Source organism: Athene noctua, chromosome 1, assembly GCF_965140245.1.
Source record: "Athene noctua chromosome 1, bAthNoc1.hap1.1, whole genome shotgun sequence".
NCBI classification, from domain to species: domain Eukaryota; kingdom Metazoa; phylum Chordata; class Aves; order Strigiformes; family Strigidae; genus Athene; species Athene noctua.
This window is the reverse complement of record NC_134037.1, coordinates 137,479,355-137,497,902: the sequence shown is the minus strand read 5'-3', so window position 1 is coordinate 137,497,902 and position 18,548 is coordinate 137,479,355. Positions and strand designations below refer to the sequence as shown.

Sequence of the window (18,548 nt, the reverse complement as noted above, 5' to 3'; positions counted from 1 at the left end):
TTTGGTTTTACATTAGGAAAGAGAGGAAGCCCCTCCCAGATGGAGGAGCTGTGGCATGGACACAGGCAGAGACAGTACACACAGTTACACCCAAAGCTGTCAAACGGTTGTGGCTAACAGCACAGCTAAGCCTGATCTTGGGAGTGAGAGCTGGAGCTTCCGAGCCAGTAGACTGAGGTGGGGAAATGAGAGAAATGTGTTGAGGCTGTCCCAGGACAGATTTGTCTATACAGGGAGAAGAGCATTAGAGTGCCCCACCATGAAACCAGCTTACATGGTGCAGCAGGGCTTTTCTGGTGTTTTCATCCAGGAACACCTGGAGATGGTTTTGTAAAATGTTGCTGGGAAAGGAGAAAGTGGTAGGACTGTGTTTGGCCAGCTCCTGGGAGCTGGGGTGTACGGACACCCCAGGTGTGCTGACAGGTATGTCAGTGAGGGGAGCCAGGGAGAGTCCTGGGTCTGATCCTGAGGCACATGTCCTGTCTGACTGGGAGGGATGTTACTCAGGCAGCTCTTCCCCAAGCACAGGTAATGGGACTTATCGCAACAGTCACACAGGACAAACTCTTAATCACAGAATCACAGAATTGTCTAGGTTGGAAAAGACCTTGAAGATAGTCCAGTCCAACCATGAACCTCACACTGACCATTCCCAACTCCACCAGATCCCTCAGTGCTGGGTCAGCCCGACTCTTCAACCCCTCCAGGGATGGGACTCCCCCCCTGCCCTGGGCAGCTCATTCCAACGCCCAACAACCCCTTCTGCAAAGAAATACTTCCTAAGTCTAAACGTTCCAAGGCGCATCTTGAGGCCATTACCTCTATCGCTTATTACTTGGTTCAAGAGACTCATCCCCCCCTCTCTGCACCCTCCTTTCAGGAGGTCTCCCCTCAGCCTCCTCTTCTCCAGACTAAACCCCCCCAGTTCCCTCAGCCGCTCCCCATGAGACCTGTGTTCCAGACCCTGCACCAGCTCCGTTGCCCTTCTCTGGACACACTCGAGTCATTCAATGGCCTTGTTGAGGTGAGGGGCCCAAAACTGAACCCACTCATCGAGGTGCATCCTCACCGGTGCCGAGCACAGGGGTCAGATCCCTTCCCTGTCCCTGCTGGCCACGCTATTGCTGACACAAGCCAGGATGCCATTGGCCTTCTTGGCCCCCTGGGCACACTGCTGGCTCATTATCAATCCCCCCCAGGTCCCTCTCTGACTGGCAGCTCTCCAGCCACTCCTCCCCAAGCCTGTAGCCCTGCTGGGGGTAAAAAAGTGTTTAATCTAGCAGTGCTCCTGATGAGAAGAGGATCACAAATCGAGACTGCTTCCAAAAACAAACAAATTTTGAGACAGGGTGCATGCAAACTGCCCCACCTGAAAAAACAGGTTTGAAGCTATTGCGGGCATGACTGGCGCTATCCTAGGCCTTGTTCATTATTTAGTGGCCCCAGTAGATGACTGGGTGTGTGGCAGATAAGTAGTGGCCAATATATCACTGGTCCTTGCATTAGGAAGAGAGGGGACACTGATAGTGCTGCTGTGCCCAATGCTGTGCCCATCGAGGGAATCACTGGTTGACCTCTGTGTCTTCTTCCCCTCCCTCCCCAGAAGTGGGAAGCGCTTGTGCTCTCTGAAGCAGGAGCATGGAGGCTCAGTGTGGGAAGCCAGCTGTGGAGATGGGGCACGTTCCTGCCCCTCGCTCTGGTGCAGAGGGTGCTCACGTTGCGCCGACTGCCGCTGCTCCCAGCCAAGGGAAACGCATCACTCCCCGCGGTGTGTAAAGCAGATAGAGGGAAGGGCCCTGCTCCTTGTCCCCAGCCCAAGAGTCTTGTTGCAAACCACAGCCCATGCAGCCCTGTGCCAGCCCCGTGGTCAGCAGCAGAGGATCTTGAGGAAAGCTTTGCGGAAGTCGGTGTTGAAGGTTGTGTAGATGATGGGGTTGAGGGCGCTGTTGACATAACCAAGCCAGGTGCTGGCACTGTAAAGCCCCGGGGGCACGTGGCAGGACGGACAGTGGGTGTTGAGGATGTGAATCAAGAAGAAGGGCAGCCAGCAGACTATGAATGCCCCTGGGTTTAGAGAGAAGAAGAAAACCAACCATGGCTTTAGAGAAGCAACTACTTGGAAAGGGGCCTGCACCTGTGCCCCCCCCTCCATCCTCTCACTGTTTCCATGTACGTGTCTGCATTTGGTAAACACTGAAGGTGGCGTTTATTCCTGATACAGAGGGACTTGGCAAGAGCTCAGGCTTTTGGGGACCAGTGAATGGGTGTATGGGGCTCCAGTAGTGGCCTGGTGACAGACAAAAGCAAGTGGCCACAGCTTAAAGACTGCTGCCTTATCTGCTTTAATCACTTACCATGAAGGCTGCGTTATTTCCCTGCGACTACTGAGTTAATGAGGAGTATCAGTGCATCTGGTGACCATGACAGGTGACTGGGGCACCAGTCTCCTGGCTTCTCTATCCAGCTCTATGAGCTGGTTCCTCTGCTGCTCCTTGCCTCGGTTTCCTCATCTGTAATTGGACCTAAGAGCTGCTGCATGTATGGGAATTTAGGATTATATCAGGTTTATAATAATAAAGGAAAGGGGAAAGGAACGGGGTTGGCTGTTGCTCCCTCTAAGCAGGACTTGTTGGCCACTGATTTAAAACAAAAGGGTACTCAAACATAGCAAATAAAACACTGACATACTTGGCTCTCAACATTTGAGAGCATTATCCTAGATCCCTAAATGTCCCACTGTTGTTTCTCCTGAGTTTGTGGAGCAGTGACAGCTGAAGCTTGGGCCTGGCTTGCATTTTTTTTTTTTAATCTCAATACTGTGTTAGGAGCTTCCTTGCTCTTGGCAAGTCCCAGACCATCACCCCTTGCACCCCACTAGACAGAGGGGCTCTCACTCACCCAGGACAATAGCTAGCATCTGGGTAGCCTTCCTCTCCCGAAGCTGGATCAGCCGGGGCTGCTGGTGTGCTAGCTTCAAAGAGCTGATGGTTTTGCCATCGCTGAGCCTCTGTACCTCCAGTCCCAGCTTCGTGCTCTTTCTTCCTTCTTCCAGCCTGCTGTGCTGTGTAGTCCCTGGTGTCTTGGTGAGGGATGCCTCGTGGCAGAAGCTGCGATACCGCTGCAGGCTGAAGGGAGTCAGCAACTTCCTCTGGGTTGACATCTCCTGGCCTGAGCATTTGAGTGGGAGACAGGGGGAAAAGGTGCCTTGGCATCTGTTTGACAAAGCTTTTCTCTCCATGTGTTCCTGCAAAAGAGAATGACACAGAGAAACTGGGAACCACCCAAACCATCCACTGGGTCAAAGGATGATGAGGAAAGTATAGGAGTCATCCTTAGCCCCACTTGCTTCTTAGGTTTGCACCGTGTCCTCTGGACTGACCTCGGCTTATCAGTGGGGTGAACCAGCACTGGACAACTCTCTGCTTCCATCTCACCAAGGAGAAGCATGAGAACAAGAAGAGCTGCTCTGCTGACCTTTCACTTCTATTTTTGGGTTGGCCCTGCTCCCCTCAACATCCCCACCCTTTTTAAATGTAGCTTCACTCGGAGAAAATGAGTAAAACAAGCAGATATGTGTGAGCAGGCAATCCATTTCAAACCATTGTGCTGGTTCCCATGGTTGCAGATTTTTTATCTAGAAAGGTCAGTGGAACAAATGCTCCATGCACCATGAGCATTTTGACCTCTTAAATCTGTCAGATGAAGAGGTTGTTGTTTGGGGTTTTTTTTTAAATAAGCTAGGTTAAAACCTGTAAATCCCTGAGAACAAAGCTTCCCAGAGCAAAAATCAATAAATGAAGAGATTAAAAATCAATAAATGAAGACATTAGCCAGACTTCTGCATGGCTGAGAAAGCCCTGCTCTGAAGAAATATTGAAGTAGACTGTGCTCTTTTCTAGTTGTCTGGTTCTAGAGGGTAGAGATACACAGGGAGTATCCTCTTTCTAGAGGGGTGAAAAGGATTTAACTGGAGCCTCTGCATCTCAAATATCACGGCATATGAGTGAAGGATGGGATGAAAACATGCCATGTCCCTCCTTTATGTTTTCCGTTCTGCACTTTGACTCTTTGAGAAGAAGAAATGATGCATGCCCTGTTCTTTTTTGACAGCTCCCACTGCATTCATGTGGATCTTACTTTGTGTGCATAACCTGGTTTGGTGCTGGCGCTCTGGCTGCCCTGCCGGGTGAGGGTTCGCTTCTTTTGTCTTTGTCTTAGCACGAGGTAAATCCGGACATAGAGCAGCAGGGTCACCATGAAGGGGAGGTAGAAGGACACCAAAGAGGAGTAGATGATGAAACTAGGGTTGGATATGGAACAGACACTGGGATCCGCTGGGGAGGAGAAGAGAGAGAGAGGAATGGCTGAGCTGCTTTGGTTTGGTACAAGGAGGCTCTGGTGTGTTGGCAAAGCAAGTCGAAAGGCATCCAGGGGGCAAAGGCAGTCTAAGGAGTGCAAGTATCTCCTATCTCTGTTGTTGCAAATTATACTGTGGCCTACCCACTCACCTAACTGATGCTTACAATGTACTCTGCCTGGGGCCGTCTAGCATGACCCAGCATGCATCTGCTTGCTTTTCTGGCCAACAGCTCTGCCCTCTTCTCTCATGTCTATTCCCATCCATTCTCAGAGGATCCTTTCCCCTTTTGTCCTTTCTTCTATTCCTCTGACAGCCTCTGAGCTGTCTAGATGCAGAGGTGTGCCTTCCCCCCCATCTGTGGCAGTGGGAGACAGCAGCACTTCCCACCCCCATCCCCTTCTTGCCTCAAGCAATGCATAGAGGATGGATGGGGAGCAGAGGACTTCTGCCTGTGTCTCTAGGGAAGAAATCTTCCCTGCCCCTCTGCCTCCAGGGAGAATTAATGGGCTGTCCTAGGTGAGGGGAAGCACAAAGACCAACCTGCTTCCAAGGATGAGGCTAAATTGTTTGCTCTCCTCAAGGGATTAGGTGAGGAAGCAGACAGCCAGTGGGATGGGGAGGAGGTTTCTCACAAGCAGTGCCAATATACAATCCTTGCTGTTCGGAACTGTGTCCTATAGTGATTTAAAACTGTGTCTGGACCTGTTGACATGGGCAAGATGCAGTAAGTCTGATGTGTGCGTGTGTTGGATGTCTGGAGATTTGCTCTGTGTGTGTAGAGTGATTGTTTGGGGGGATCTGTAGACCTGACACTTTGATGGGCATTGATTTGGCAGTAAAGCAGGCAGGTCTGTCCTCAGAGCAATAGCCAGTGTCTGCCTGAGCAAATGCCAAGTTTATAGATAAGAGCACATCTGCTCTCCAGCACTGGAGATTTTTGTCACTCTTCATAGTGTGCTTTCTAGTTCCCAAAAATTTCCTATCACTTGGAAAGTCTGCAGGACCCATGTTAAATGACCTGTCCATGCACAGGGCATCTCCATTTCCAAACCCTCCCTGCGTGCTATTGTTCAGGATATCACCTACCTGTAGTATTGAAGCCAAAGAGGAGCGGGCACGACACTGCAAACGCCAGCATCCAGACTACCACGATCATGAGAGAGACCCTCCTGCAGGAGCTCTGCCCAGTGCTGTACTGGTATTGAACTGGTTTCACCACTGCAGTGTACCTGCGGACCAAACCAGCTCCAGAAAGAGGAGAGGTAAAAATGGAGGGAGGAAAAGGACCAGGTTTTAAAAGGAGAAATGAAAGCCATGTAGGAAACATGATGGTGAATGTGGTGAAGGAATGGAAGAGGAAAGGAGAGAAGATCAGATGATGGGATCAGCAATTTGTAGAAATGGTAAGTGGGGTGTTGGGGGGAGGAACAGAGGAAATCAGAGTTAGTTGGCAGCCCTTCAGAGAAACACTCTGCAGAACTGGCACTGTAAAGCTACAAGGTTTGGGATACCAGATGGGTCTAGAAACCCCAGGAAACCCCCATCCCCCAAGCCCCTAAGGTTATTTGTGCACTGCTGGGAAAGAGCCGTCCTTGGAGCAACCACAGCCTGCTACACTCTGTGCCTCAGCCGCCCGCTCTGGTGTTGGCCTCACTGACAGGCAGAGAATTGCCCGTGGGTGGGTGTCCATGGCCTTCGACTGCCGGTGTGCCCCAGGGGATGCAGCTCAGCAGGGCTAGGATTTGGGAGGTACAGGAGTCTTGCCTAAGATGGCCTTGGGGCTGCTCCTTGCAGATGGTCACAAAATGGAATGAGGATAAAGATTCTCATGGAGGAACACCAAACCAACCCAGTGTGGAGAGCTGCTTTGTATGATTACCTTTGAACCGTATATTACAAAGGTATAACATGCATTTTTTCCTTCCCCCCTCTTCTCGGTCCTAACAGCACCATGTGTGCCAAGGTCTTGGCTCCCAGCCCTCAGCATTGCTTAAAATAGGCTCAGTTTTAAGATGCAAAACAACCTCCAGGGTGAGGCTGAAGATTATACAACAATAACCTTCCCCCCTCCCTATGTAACGGCAGGATTTTGTTTGTTAAAACTTCATGAGTGAGGTCTCCAGAATGAGAAACCCTCTTTGAGACCCAATGGGAATTAGATGGCCAATTCTGGCTCCTGCCTTTAAAAGGCATGAGGATGTGGCTGACTACCTACTGGTGATGTCCTAATGCTTGTGTCTCTCTGTCCTTAAGAGCAGACATCTTCCAACACATGGACAGAGCCATATTAATAGCAGTCGTGGCAGTGAGAGACCTGCAGGGGGGTTTGTGTTCCTGAAGACACCGATGGTCCCTGTGCAAACTCCATTTCTTTGTCCTTGCAATGCTGGGGTACAGGGCCAACTCTCATCTCCAGACTATCCCCCTGGATGCTGCTGGCTCTCACCTGTCAATGCTGATAGCACAGAGGTTTAAAATGCTGGCTGTGCACATCATTACATCCATGGTGACGAAGATATCACAACAAATGCGGCTGAAAGTCCACACTCCTCCGGTCACCTGTAGCAGCAACCACAAAACCGTCAGCCTTGTTCTGCACTGAGTCCTGCTCAGTTATGTATAAGGAGGTGCCCTCCTCCAAGTATCTCAGCAGCTAGATGACTTCATGTTCACTGTGATGTGCAGAGGGAAACTGAGGCATCTGTCTTGTATGCAAGATAACACAGCGGTAGGTCATGGAGCGGGAGTCACACCTCGATTTCAATCCTTTAGTTACTCTTACAGAGGAAGGCAGGGTAAAGGAATAGATAGCAGCTACCCCTTCCCTTAAGGTCTAACATGATAAATTGATTTAAATTTGATATCACTGTATATATCCTTTGATTAAGGATTACCTGAGAAAATCTAAGGGCTGAAAGTGTTTCTCAGCTTAGCTGCTGGAGTTCTCCTGCAGGCAGTAAGCTGGAAAAGTGCTGCAAATTTTATGCATTTATGTATGAAACAGAGACCCGAGACCCGAAGCTTCTCTAAAACCTTATTTGGATTCTTATCTCAGTTAGCAGATTTTGATTATTAGATCTGAGTGAAAACTCACAAGCTATTTGGATAAAGGTTTTCGGTTTGCTACCACATCAAGCTTTTGTTCTGGTTGCTTTGAATTTTAAATCTGAAGTGTGTAATCACAAAAGCTTAACCATGGCCAATCTTTGTGTTGGAGAAATGCATTTTTTGGCCCAGGCATTAAGTTCTTGACAATGACTTTTTCGGTTGACAACAGTATGGTCCAAGCACCGTGTGACACCTCTCTCCTCAGGGCTGGGATATACCCTAACTCAGAGAGAGGTGGTCTGCCTCAGCACCCGCTCCTTGTGGTGGATGAACAAGGAGGCAGCTTGCCCTCCAACAAATAAACGCATTGGATGAGTACAGCAAACAAATCTAATGCTGTGCTGGTTGGAGAAGATGGGTAGGTGAGAGAGGGAGAATAGTCCTTGCTTGGAGAGAGCCTGGATTTTATCCTTCAACCCCCTAGATACTGGTGGTTTGGCTGGATCCTGGGAAGCTATCAGGAACTGGCACTAGTTCCTGGTTTCTCTGCTTACATTTACAGAATCACAGAATCACAGAGTTGTCTAGGTTGGAAAAGACCTTGAAGATCATCCAGTCCAACCATCAACCCAACATTAACAGTTCCCAACTACACCAGATCCCTCAGTTGACCCGACTCTTCAACCCCTCCAGGGATGGGGACTCCCCCCCTGCCCTGGGCAGCCTATTCCAACGCCCAACAACCCCTTCTGAAAAGAAATACTTCCTAAGAGCCAATCTGACCCTGCCCTGGCACAGCTTGAGGCCAGTCCCTCTTGGCCTGGCACTGGTTCCTTGGCTCAAGAGCTGGTGGCTCCGCACCCTCCTTTCAGGGAGTTGTAGAGGGCCAGGAGGTCTCCCCTCAGCCTCCTCTTCTCCAGACTAAACCCCCCCAGTTCCCTCAGCCGCTCCCCATCAGACCTGTGCTCCAGACCCTGCACCAGCTCCGTTGCCCTTCTCTGGACACGCTCGAGTCATTCAATGGCCTTGCTGGGGTGAGGGGCCCAAAACTGAACCCACTCATTGAGGTGCATCCTCACCGGTGCCAAGCACAGGGGTCAGATCCCTTCCCTGTCCCTGCTGGCCACGCTATTGCTGACACAAGCCAGGATGCCATTGGCCTTCTTGGCCCCCTGGGCACACTGCTGGCTCATTATCAATCCCCCCCGGGTCCCTCTCTGACTGGCAGCTCTCCAGCCACTCCTCCCCAAGCCTGTAGCGCTACTGGGGGTTGTTGTTGTAGCCCAAGTGATGAATTTAGACTGCATCTAGAGTACTGTGTCTGTTTTGGGGGCCCCAGTACAGGAAAAACATTGATAAATGGGAGCGAGTTCAGCAGAAGGCCACCAAAACAGTCCCTGGGGCTGGAGCACTTTTCCTGTGAGGAGCAGCTAAGAGAACTGGGCTTGTTCATCCTGGAGAAGTGGTAGCTTTTGAGGGGGCTAACAGCAGTCCCCTAGTTCCAAGTGGGAGGTTATTAAGACAGTTGGAGCCAGGTTACTAAGAAGATGAAGCCAGGTTTTTCACAGCAGTGCATGGAGGGAGGGAACTGTCAGTGTGAGGTTCATGGTTGAACTGGATGATCTTCAAGGTCTTTTCCAACCCAGATGATTCTGTGATTCTGTGACAAGAGGCAACAGGCATAATTTGAAAGAAGAAAGCTGCAAACTGGTTATGAAGGTAAACTTTCTGACCGTGAGGACAGTTGGTTGGTGAGTCTATGCAGGCTCCATCCTTGGAGGTTTTCAAGTGCTGCTCAAAACCACCCACTCCAGATCAGGCTAGAGAGGGTGCTACCAGTAAGCTTGGCTGCTAAGGCAGTGGGTTAACCTTGCAGCAAGTGTCGATGCCTAGGAAGGACACAGCTCCCTGCAGTGAGAAGCACTTGTATAAATACAGAATTCAGTCTGTGTGAGTTGTTTTCAGAGTTGTTTAAGAAGTAATCCTGAGAAATTTAAATGGGTTTGATTGTGCCAGCATTCCTGCACATGGGCACAGAAACTTGCTAAGGTGAGCTGTGTCTTTAGGGTTTTCTCTGCTGGACCCAGCTGCTACGTGTCAGAAGTCAGGTACTGTATGAGGACACCTTCTACTAGACCCCCCCCAACTCTGAATGAATGCAGGGGAGAGAAATGGGAATTGGCTTGGCAAAATGCACTGGGCAACTGTGCTTTCATCTTCAGCTCTCTGATACTTAAAAAAAGCAAACACACACACACACACAAGAAAACCCAAACAACAAAACCAAACCAAAAAAACAAACCCTTAGAGCTTTTCTGCACAATTAGGTGGGCCACAAGGCGTGCAGGCTGTCCCTCTGAAATTAGGGACCTTAGTAGTTAGGTTCGGGTTTCAAAGAAACTCAACACCGTTTTTGCTTTAGTCATAAATTTTGAAATCTGTTTGACCACCTCAAAATATATATATAAAAAAATAATTATAAATGCTGGAAGCCTTTGCAGTGGGGCCCAGTGAGGAGTGTTTCTGTAATCTGAGGCAAAATGCAGTGTCTGTATGATCTGTGGAGTCTGAAGAATACTTCACAAAGAGCTGGTGCCAGGTGTTCGCATGAAAGGCAGCTGCCACTAGCCCAGCAGATGTGCAAGCACTTAACTGAGGGATTTGCCAAGGTCCTGAGCACATTCAAAAGGCAAGCCCAAGAGTGTGAGCCATTAAAACTGAAGAAGGTGGTGGTGGGAATCGCTCTGAAGTGAACCCTCTCCGGATGATGCATTCAGATCACACCACCTGCACGCTAAGCTGTAGCTTCTATTAAGAGGATGCTTGACAGATCAAAACGTTTGGGCTTAAAACCCATCCTCACTTCCACCAACTACAACTTCTAAAATGGAGAGAACATCTGCTGAAGACAGTGAAGTAGTTAATATTTACCTGTGGGGTACGAAACCCAGAATTTATTCCAGAATTTAACAATGAAAAAGCGCCTTTTAATTACAGGCCTTGTCCATAATTTTTAAAATTCTGTTTCTGCTCTTCCTTTTATTGCTCTGGTCCACTCATCTTTGCTACAGCAGCTAGAACTTGCTAGTGTGCATTTCTGGTTTTCATATGCTGGCAGGGTACCCGTTCTTTATCCCCCTGGTGCCTTTTGTCCAGGAATCTCAAAGAACATCGCAGGTATTAATTGAATGAATCCTCACAACTGCCTGGGTGAGGTGGATGGTCAAATATTATTCTCTTACAGAGAGATGAGCTGATACAATCTCTCATTACCACTCTGTGCGCATGTGGCAGAAGTGGGAATAGAGTCCAGGATGAAATCCTGTCTCTGTCAAAGACAATGCTAAAGCTCCCTGTAGACTATTCAGGTCAGGTTCTCACCTCATCTTTCTTGATGTCCAGTGTGCTTTATCCACAAAATTGTGGTATTATTATTTTTAACTTTCCAGCCCCATAGAAAGTCTTCCAGTTTAAAAAGAAATAAATCATTGTGCATTCATAAACTTATGTAAATCCATCACTCTCTTGAACCCTTAAAAAGAAGAAAAGTGTCTCTGTAAATTGTATGGTGATGCTGTATGGGAAAGTATGAACACAAAGCTGCATCAAGTGATGACAGGCATGTAAGTAGTGGTGCATCTGAACATGCTCACCCAGGTGTTCTGTGTTTAAGAGAGAGCTCTTGGGGGTGCTGTTAGCTCCCCGCAGCTTGTGTTTTCACACAGTGGGACTAACTAAGAGCATGCCTGTGGTCAGGCCTGCTGCTAAGTGGCAAAGTCAGTTGTGTGTCCTGCCTTTGATGGCAGTCTGGAAAACTCCTCAAGCTCAGGGAGCAGCTGTAGGTCTTGCTGCTCTGGTGTGAGAGCCACAGAAGAGGAAACGGCCTTACTGAACAGAGCTGCAGGCTGGACCTCAGTGACAACCATCTTCTGACGCTTTTTTCCCTTTGGAGGTAAAACTGGATGTTGTGAGAAGACTGAGGAGGATGCTCCAGGCCATGCTGCTACATGTCCTCCTCCATTTACACAATGACTACAAGGCATGATGGTATTTCATGCCATCAGAATCCAGTGGGCAGGATACCCTAACGCTACCATCGTAGAAACCTTGGTGAGCTTCAGTAGTCATGCCAGCCACAGCATCAGGGTCAGTAAAAAACTGAGTAGTAGTACTGGTATATCAGACTTACCCATTGACCCCAGAAGGTTGCTAGACACAGTGCTGAATAGCATTTCTGTGATAGAAGATTCATTAAGTGAAGGTGAGGATATAAAATGTTCCTATTGATGCTCTCTCACAGCTTTCCCAAGAGACTTCTCAGAAACAGACAGTTCTGCTCTGTGTGAATGATAAAATGACAGATTTCATGGACAAGGTCCAGGCCACAGCTGACTTTAGAAATTGAGTGTACAGCACAAAGTTCACAAGTGACCTTTAAATCTGAGGTATTCATCCACCTTTAGCTTCTCCATAAATAATGGACAGGTCTCAGATGTCTGGTTTGGCAAACGTTCCGTAGATTAATAGGTATTGTATATGTTTTTGGGGACTGAATGATTTCATGGCAATTTCCAGGCCCATAGTGTACTGAAGCATGATGCCATTTCTGCTTCATTGGTAGCATCGCTGATCCATAAACAGCAGCAAATATGTAAAAGACTTTGGGGCTTTTTGGACTGTTTGTTAAATCTTAGCCTTGCTGGAGTCCTACAGCCTAATTCTCTAGGAGAGAGCAGTGCTGGGAGTGGTAGTTCGGGTTTGAGAAGCGTGTGGGTGCTTCTCCCTGTTGTTTGGGTGACGAATCAGCTGCTTTGATTATCCAAGCCCCACAGACGGAAGTGAATTCTGAATGGGTCTACAAACATGACCCACTGTCATGCTCACAAATTGTGACCACGGTACTGCATGGGGGGCAGAGGCTGCTTCACAGATGTGCCTCAGTGCCACCTTGTCCACAGCGAGAGCAAGTGCTAAACCTTTTCTAACGCAAAGCATACTGTGATTTCATTAAGGATTGGAACACGCTTGAGGTGATGGACTATTCCAGTCTGAAATAAAATTTGACTTTTAATAATATTTTTCAGCTGCAATCAAACTGCACAGTCTAATTCTGTCTTGCTGGGATGGCTTCCCCCCTCTTATGCCTTGATTTTTAATCATTCGATATCACACAACTGAGCCGTACATATCCTGCAGGCCAGCTCCAGGACCACACTCCGCTGCTGCCTTCATTAAGAACATGATCACACATACAGTATCACAGTGGTCTCTTCATTCTTTCACTCCACAGCAGCGCTATACATACATAATTAGCATCAATGCCCTTATTAATAATGCTTACACACAGAGAAAACCCTTAATTTCTCTTAATTGTAGCCTTGCTGAGACTGCAGTGGGAACAGTTTGGGTGAGTGGCTTGGATTAACACAAGGGAAATGCCTAGGCTGTGTGCCAAAGCTTAGAGCTGTGTTGCCCATTCAACATGCGCTGGTGGCAGAGGAGGGCTGTGGGCCACTACTAGTCCCCTGCTACTCGATCAAATCTCCTTGTACCCACATAGTAGGTCTGGCCTTTGCTGGTGTTGTCGTGTCTTGTCCTACTTTCTGTTCATGCACCGTGGAGCCCATATGCACGCGTTGAAGTCCCTCTCTGCTTCTGCTTTGTTTTGAGGGAAAGAAGTCAGCCAAAGGTGGGCAGCTGCCAATGGAATGTTTACCCTACCCTTCAGCCTGATCCCGGCTTTCCCCCTAGAGAAAGAACATGAGGCTTCAGTGAGATCATGGCTCAGAGGCTTATTCTGTCTTTGTTAGCATGAGAACAGGGTACTAGGGCTCAGCCGAAAGCTTATGGATGATAGCTGTTCACTCTAATTTTTCTAGATCTACCAATTTTTGTGAATTAGAGTAAAAACGCTGAAGAAAACAGATTAAAATGTCAGCTGTAGCATACCTTCATGTACTTACTTTAGTAAAAATACTTGCCCCAGGAGTGGCTTCGGTAATTCAGGATTTTGCTGCAGTGGGGAGGGGGATTCAGTTTCCATCTTTGCTGCCCTATATCTGATGATATTGGCCCTGCTATCATGTCAGTACATTTTTACACTGGCCAATGTGCAAAGAAAGAGAAATGGAGAATAAGACCCTGAGGGCTTGATGAGTCCTTTGAAGTTATTGTGAAAACGCTTGCAAGACTTAAGGAGATTTGGAGCATGTTCTTCAGCTTCATCTCTTTGTCAGCCTGCTTGGGGAATGTTGCTTGGAGCTGACCTAACATCATGGATGCTAAAGTTCTTAAACTCCACAGGAGATGAGGATTTGACTGCCCTTGCTTGTTTTCTGGCCAGCAGGAGCAGAGATTGATCTGGGCTCCGAGTTTCTATAAGGTATTTCCACCCTATCGCCTCTCCCGCCGTTTCTGAATCATCATGGTGCTCGCTGGCAACCCTTTTGGCTGATGGAGTCAGCTTCAAGGATGAAAGTGGTATTAAGCACATTAGAGCAAACAAACTACATTACTGGCTGTAGCCCAGCTGCCATTCAAGCTCAGAGAGGCTGTGCTCTGCCAGACTCAGGGTGGAATGTGGTGTGGCCACCTATGTGATACTGTGGGCTGCCACCCCCAGCACAAGTGCCCTTGAGCTAGCTGGGGGGGTTAAAATGTGAATGGACTTGATCTGTAACAGAGCTGGCCTATCCTGAGAGCGTGCACTAATGCTGGTGAACTCGTATCGTGGTTAAATTCTGCTAATCTGGCCTAAAATGTACTCACCTCCAGGTACACCACCCATGGCATCACCAAAGTAGCCACCAGCAGGTCTGCCACCGCCAGGCTCACCACAAGGTAGTTTGTTGTGGTTTGCAAGGTGCGTTCCCTCAGCACGGCTAAGCAAACCAGCACGTTCCCAAAGATGATGGCCAAAATCAAGATGCAGTAGCAGAGGGCATAGTAGGCATGTGAGTGTGGCAGGTCAGGCTCTGTAGTGTTGTCTGCCCCACAGGGAATGGGGTCGGTGGTGTTGGGATGACTGCTGGTTCTTGTGAAGAGGGCCATGGGGGTGCTGCTGCAAAGAGAAAGAAAATCAGAGCTCTTAAAATAATTGTGGAGAACAGTACCTTTTTGTGGATGGTGTAGGATTTTCTTACTTCCCTCACGAATGCTACTTCAAGCCAGTTATAGAGGTCTTTTATTTTCTGCTCATATATAGGCAGAGCTTTGCTTAAAGTCTTGCTTGGCCTGTTTTGTTTTTCACTAAATCTAAGCTGAGAGAAGAACGCAAGATTTCACCTCCTGTGAAAGGTGCAGCTTACCAACCAACACAGCTCTCCAAAAAGCAGCAATGGTTTTAAGATGCACCAAAGCCACACTGCAGTACAAGTCAGCCGGGCAAGAGCATGGTCCTAAAGGCATCTGAGGAAGACCCATCGCAGTTACCCCAACTGGGGCTTGGCCAGAAGCTTGGACCGAGTATCTTCTGGGAAGTACCCTCCCCCTTCCATCATCAAAAAACATCTTCAATAATTTCACGCACTCAAGCGCTCAGCAGCCTGGCAGAGAGATGGCACCTGCAATGCTCAAGTAGCCTCTCGAACCCTGGCCGCCTGGCAGTAAGCACCACCTACTGAATTACTCTTTTCCTGCAACATGTTTCTGTCCCAGGCCTGCTGTTCAAATAAAGCTCTGCTTCAGCCCTCCCTGCCTTGACAAAGCCTGACTGTCAGTGTGGCCCCCATTTCATCCATACCGTGCTCTGCATTCTCCATGCCTGGCCAAAAGATGCACTTCCTGTGCTGAAGAGCAAATCAACTTGTCATTTTGGGATGAAGTAATGGGAGGATGCTTGCAGGCTACTCTGCGTTTCTTTTTCTTACAATGGAGTAATGATTGTGCTCAGGAACCTACCCTTTCTTGATTTTGAAGGAGGATGATGATTTTTTAATTTTTTTTTTTTCCAGGAACATGAAGTCTGCTGTCCCAGGGTTGTTCTGTGACATTTAATTGCTTGTATCCGATTTTTATTTCTTTGCTGGTGCTCCCATCTCTGAACTCATCATCAGTATGACAGGTACAAAAAGGAAAGGACAAAACATTGCCAATGCTAATGGTATAAATATTATTCTTCGTTCCACCTCAGCCACTGAACAGCAGCATCTGTGATGCACACACACTCCTGGAAGCATAATCATTCAATAAGTATAAATTCAGCCTTAAAACTGGTGTCACTTGCCCCTGCTGCTTTGTAGTTGGGAGGGTACAAGGGCTGAATGAGATGGAAACTGAACTTCCCTCTGTCTGGTGAACACACATCCCTCAGGACAGGGGTGAAACAATCTTGTGTTTTGTTTGAAAGTGCCTGTGCTTGTCTCTCCTCCTCTATCTTTCTCCTGCCTGCCCCTGACAGAGAAGTTAAGCCTTCCACTGGATCTGAAGGATTTCCTGTAGCGTGAGTGCTGCTGCTGAGTCCAGGACTGTTTGTTCATAAAACAGTTCAGCTGCAGCCGCCCAACCCAAGGACAAGACTCATTTTGCAGTGTCCCTTGCACCGACACAGCTGAAATCTGTATTGTCTGGGGCCATGAAAGGCGAGTTCCGTAGCTCTGTGAAAAAACTACATTAAGCAGCTGCCTAGCTGATAAGCAAAGCCACGACAGGGATGAACAAAGCATCATGCACAATATAACCAGAAGGCTTAAGACGCCGCATTACACAGTTTGCCTGCGGGTCTCCTGCCCTGTCTCCTGCCCCTTACAGCCTAAAGCACTGTTTTCAACTCTCACCCGGAGGTCAGTTTTCCCCCCCAGAATCCCTCCAAGGTCTCCACCCTTAACCCTGCGAGGACCCCCAATCCTGGGCTGCCCCACACACCCCCCCCCCGCCCCGCTCCCTCTGCCCGCCGCCGGGGTGCTGCCAAGCCAGGGTACGGGGATGCTGATGTCCCGGGGTACCGGGGTACCCGCACAGGGGGGTGGCGAGACACCGGGACATCAGGGTACCGGGGTACCCACCTCCCGGAGCACCCGGGCAGGGATAAGGGTGCCTGCCGTGGGGACGAGAAGACGGCGGGGCAAGGGAGGGATGCTCCTGCATCCCTCAGCCTCGAAGGGGTCCCGGTGCAGGTGCCGGGCCGGAGGGCAGGCTCCGGCCGTGGGGTACAGGGCTCTGGGCTCCCAGGCTCCAGGCGTGGCCGCGGCTTTGGGTCCGTCTCCGGCAGCGGGTAAAGCTCCGAGGGTGCAGCGGCAGCTCCGCGGCTTCCCCGACCCGGGGCTAACGTGCGCCCCGGCGATGCCCGCAGGGGGACGAGGGAGGCTGGGGAAACCCGGGGGCTGGGAAACGGGAGGGGAAGAGCTGCCAGGAAAGGGACCGCCAGCACCGGGCGCCAAGTGCTGGTGGGGCGGCGATTAGGACTTACCCCCGGCCCGCCGGGCCGTGGCACCGCCGCCGCCGAGCAGGGCTCGGTCCCGGTGCCGGTGCCGGTGCCTCCTGCCGCCCTCCCGGCGCGGAGTCGCTGGGCGGAGCCGTGTCGGCCACCTCCTCCCCGCCCGCCCCCGGGCCTACCCCTGCCCCGCCGGTGGCAGCGGGCCGGGAGGGACCCCGCGGGGCCCGGGGAGCGAGGGAGGGGGCAGCGGGCCCGGGGTCTGCGCTCCCCATCCCGTCCTCAAGCGCCCGAGAGGTTACGCCTCTCCCGAAGGGACCCACCGGAGGGGTCTCGGCTGCTTGCGGAGCCAGGCGCCGCAGCGGAGGGTGTGCTCAGCGGAGGGGCTGTGACCTGCTTCTGCCGGGGGGTGGTGTGAAGGAGAGAGCTGGGAACCCCAAATCGGGCCCCGACGCACCCGTGTTATGGTGGGGCTGGAGGTGAAGAGGCAAACCAACCACTTTGTGAGATGCTGCGAGCGAGCGTGTGGCTGGGGGTGTGTGGAGAAACTTTGCAATTAAAATCTTTAAATAACCTACCTTAAACCTGAGATGGAAGGGTGCTGGGTAACCGGGGAGGAGATGAAGTGATGTTTGGGAAATGTCCTTCTGCTGGGATGGTGCCTGTGGACGCAGTACCCCGGATCGACTGCGGCCAAAGTGTGATCCCACATCTCCAAGGTGGGGCTTCCCTTGAGGTCTGAGCTGGTGTCTGAGGGCCAGGTCTCCTCAGGCTGTGGGCCCTGGGAGGGGTCTGTGGGGTACAAATGATTCCAGTGGGCCTTCTGTCTCCGAGGGTTGGGCTGTGCCCACCATCCGCATTGGCACAGCCAGCGGGGCTCGCCACGGGTTGCGGTGAAGGTGCAGGAATCACAGAATCCCAGAATCATCTGGGTTGGAAAAGCCCTTGAAGCTCCTCCAGTCCAACCATTAACCTCACCCTGACCGTTCCCAACTCCACCAGATCCCTCAGTGCTGGGCCAACCCAACTCTTCAACCCCTCCAGGGATGGGGACTCCACCCCTGCCCTGGGCAGCCCATTCCAACGCCTAACAACCCCTTCTGCAAAGAAATACTTCCTAAGAGCCAGTCTGACCCTGCCCTGGCGCAGCCTGAGGCCATTCCCTCTTGGCCTGGCGCTGGTTCCTTGGCTCAAGAGACTCATCCCCAGTTCTCTGCAACCTCCTTTCAGGGAGCTGTAGAGGATGATGAGGGAAGTTCAGCTGCAGGACCAGCTTCCCAGGCATGCAAGAGCCACAGGAGCAGCACTGTGACCCCAGCAGGGAGGAGGGAAAATGCCCTTCCCCTTTATGCACCCACTGGTCAGGGTGGCCACCAGATAACTTGTAGGTGGGCAAGAAAAAGAGGAGATACTGCAGAGAGCAGAGTTATTTATTTCTGTTGAAGAGATCAGTTACCTTAACAAGCGTGCCTCGGGACTCTGGCTGCCAAGGATGGTCTCTCCTGATTGCAGCAATCCAAGCTCATCTCTTTGTGGGTAAGGGTGGTGGGAGGGAGGGTTGCTACAGAGAGCACTCATGCCCATGAGGGGTGTGAGGGTATCAGCTTTAGCCTGGCTGGGGATGGTGGAAGCGCCCAGATGGGACTAAATAGCACCAAGGCCTTTAACCAAGACCATGACTACCCCAAGGCTGATCGGTGGGTGGTACTGGATGAGTGTGATGAATCACTGCCTAGTCCCTACAGATGACACTTTCACAGGTGTCCTTGG

At 50.3% G+C, this 18,548-nt stretch overlaps 1 protein-coding gene across 1 annotated transcript; it reads right to left on the bottom strand.

Moving 5' to 3' along the window:
• Positions 1–1,229: 1,229 nt before the first annotated feature.
• On the bottom strand, positions 1,230–16,898 carry DRD3 (dopamine receptor D3). Its single transcript, XM_074927965.1, has 7 exons — positions 16,815–16,898; positions 14,177–14,468; positions 6,807–6,919; positions 5,447–5,589; positions 4,138–4,334; positions 2,899–3,142; positions 1,230–2,064 (listed from the first exon to the last, which is right to left on the bottom strand). The coding sequence occupies exons 2-7, from the start codon at positions 14,456–14,458 to the stop codon at positions 1,868–1,870; spliced, it is 1,176 nt and encodes a 391-aa protein (XP_074784066.1). The 5' UTR covers positions 14,459–14,468; positions 16,815–16,898; the 3' UTR covers positions 1,230–1,867.
• Between the last annotated feature and the right edge of the window lie 1,650 nt (positions 16,899–18,548).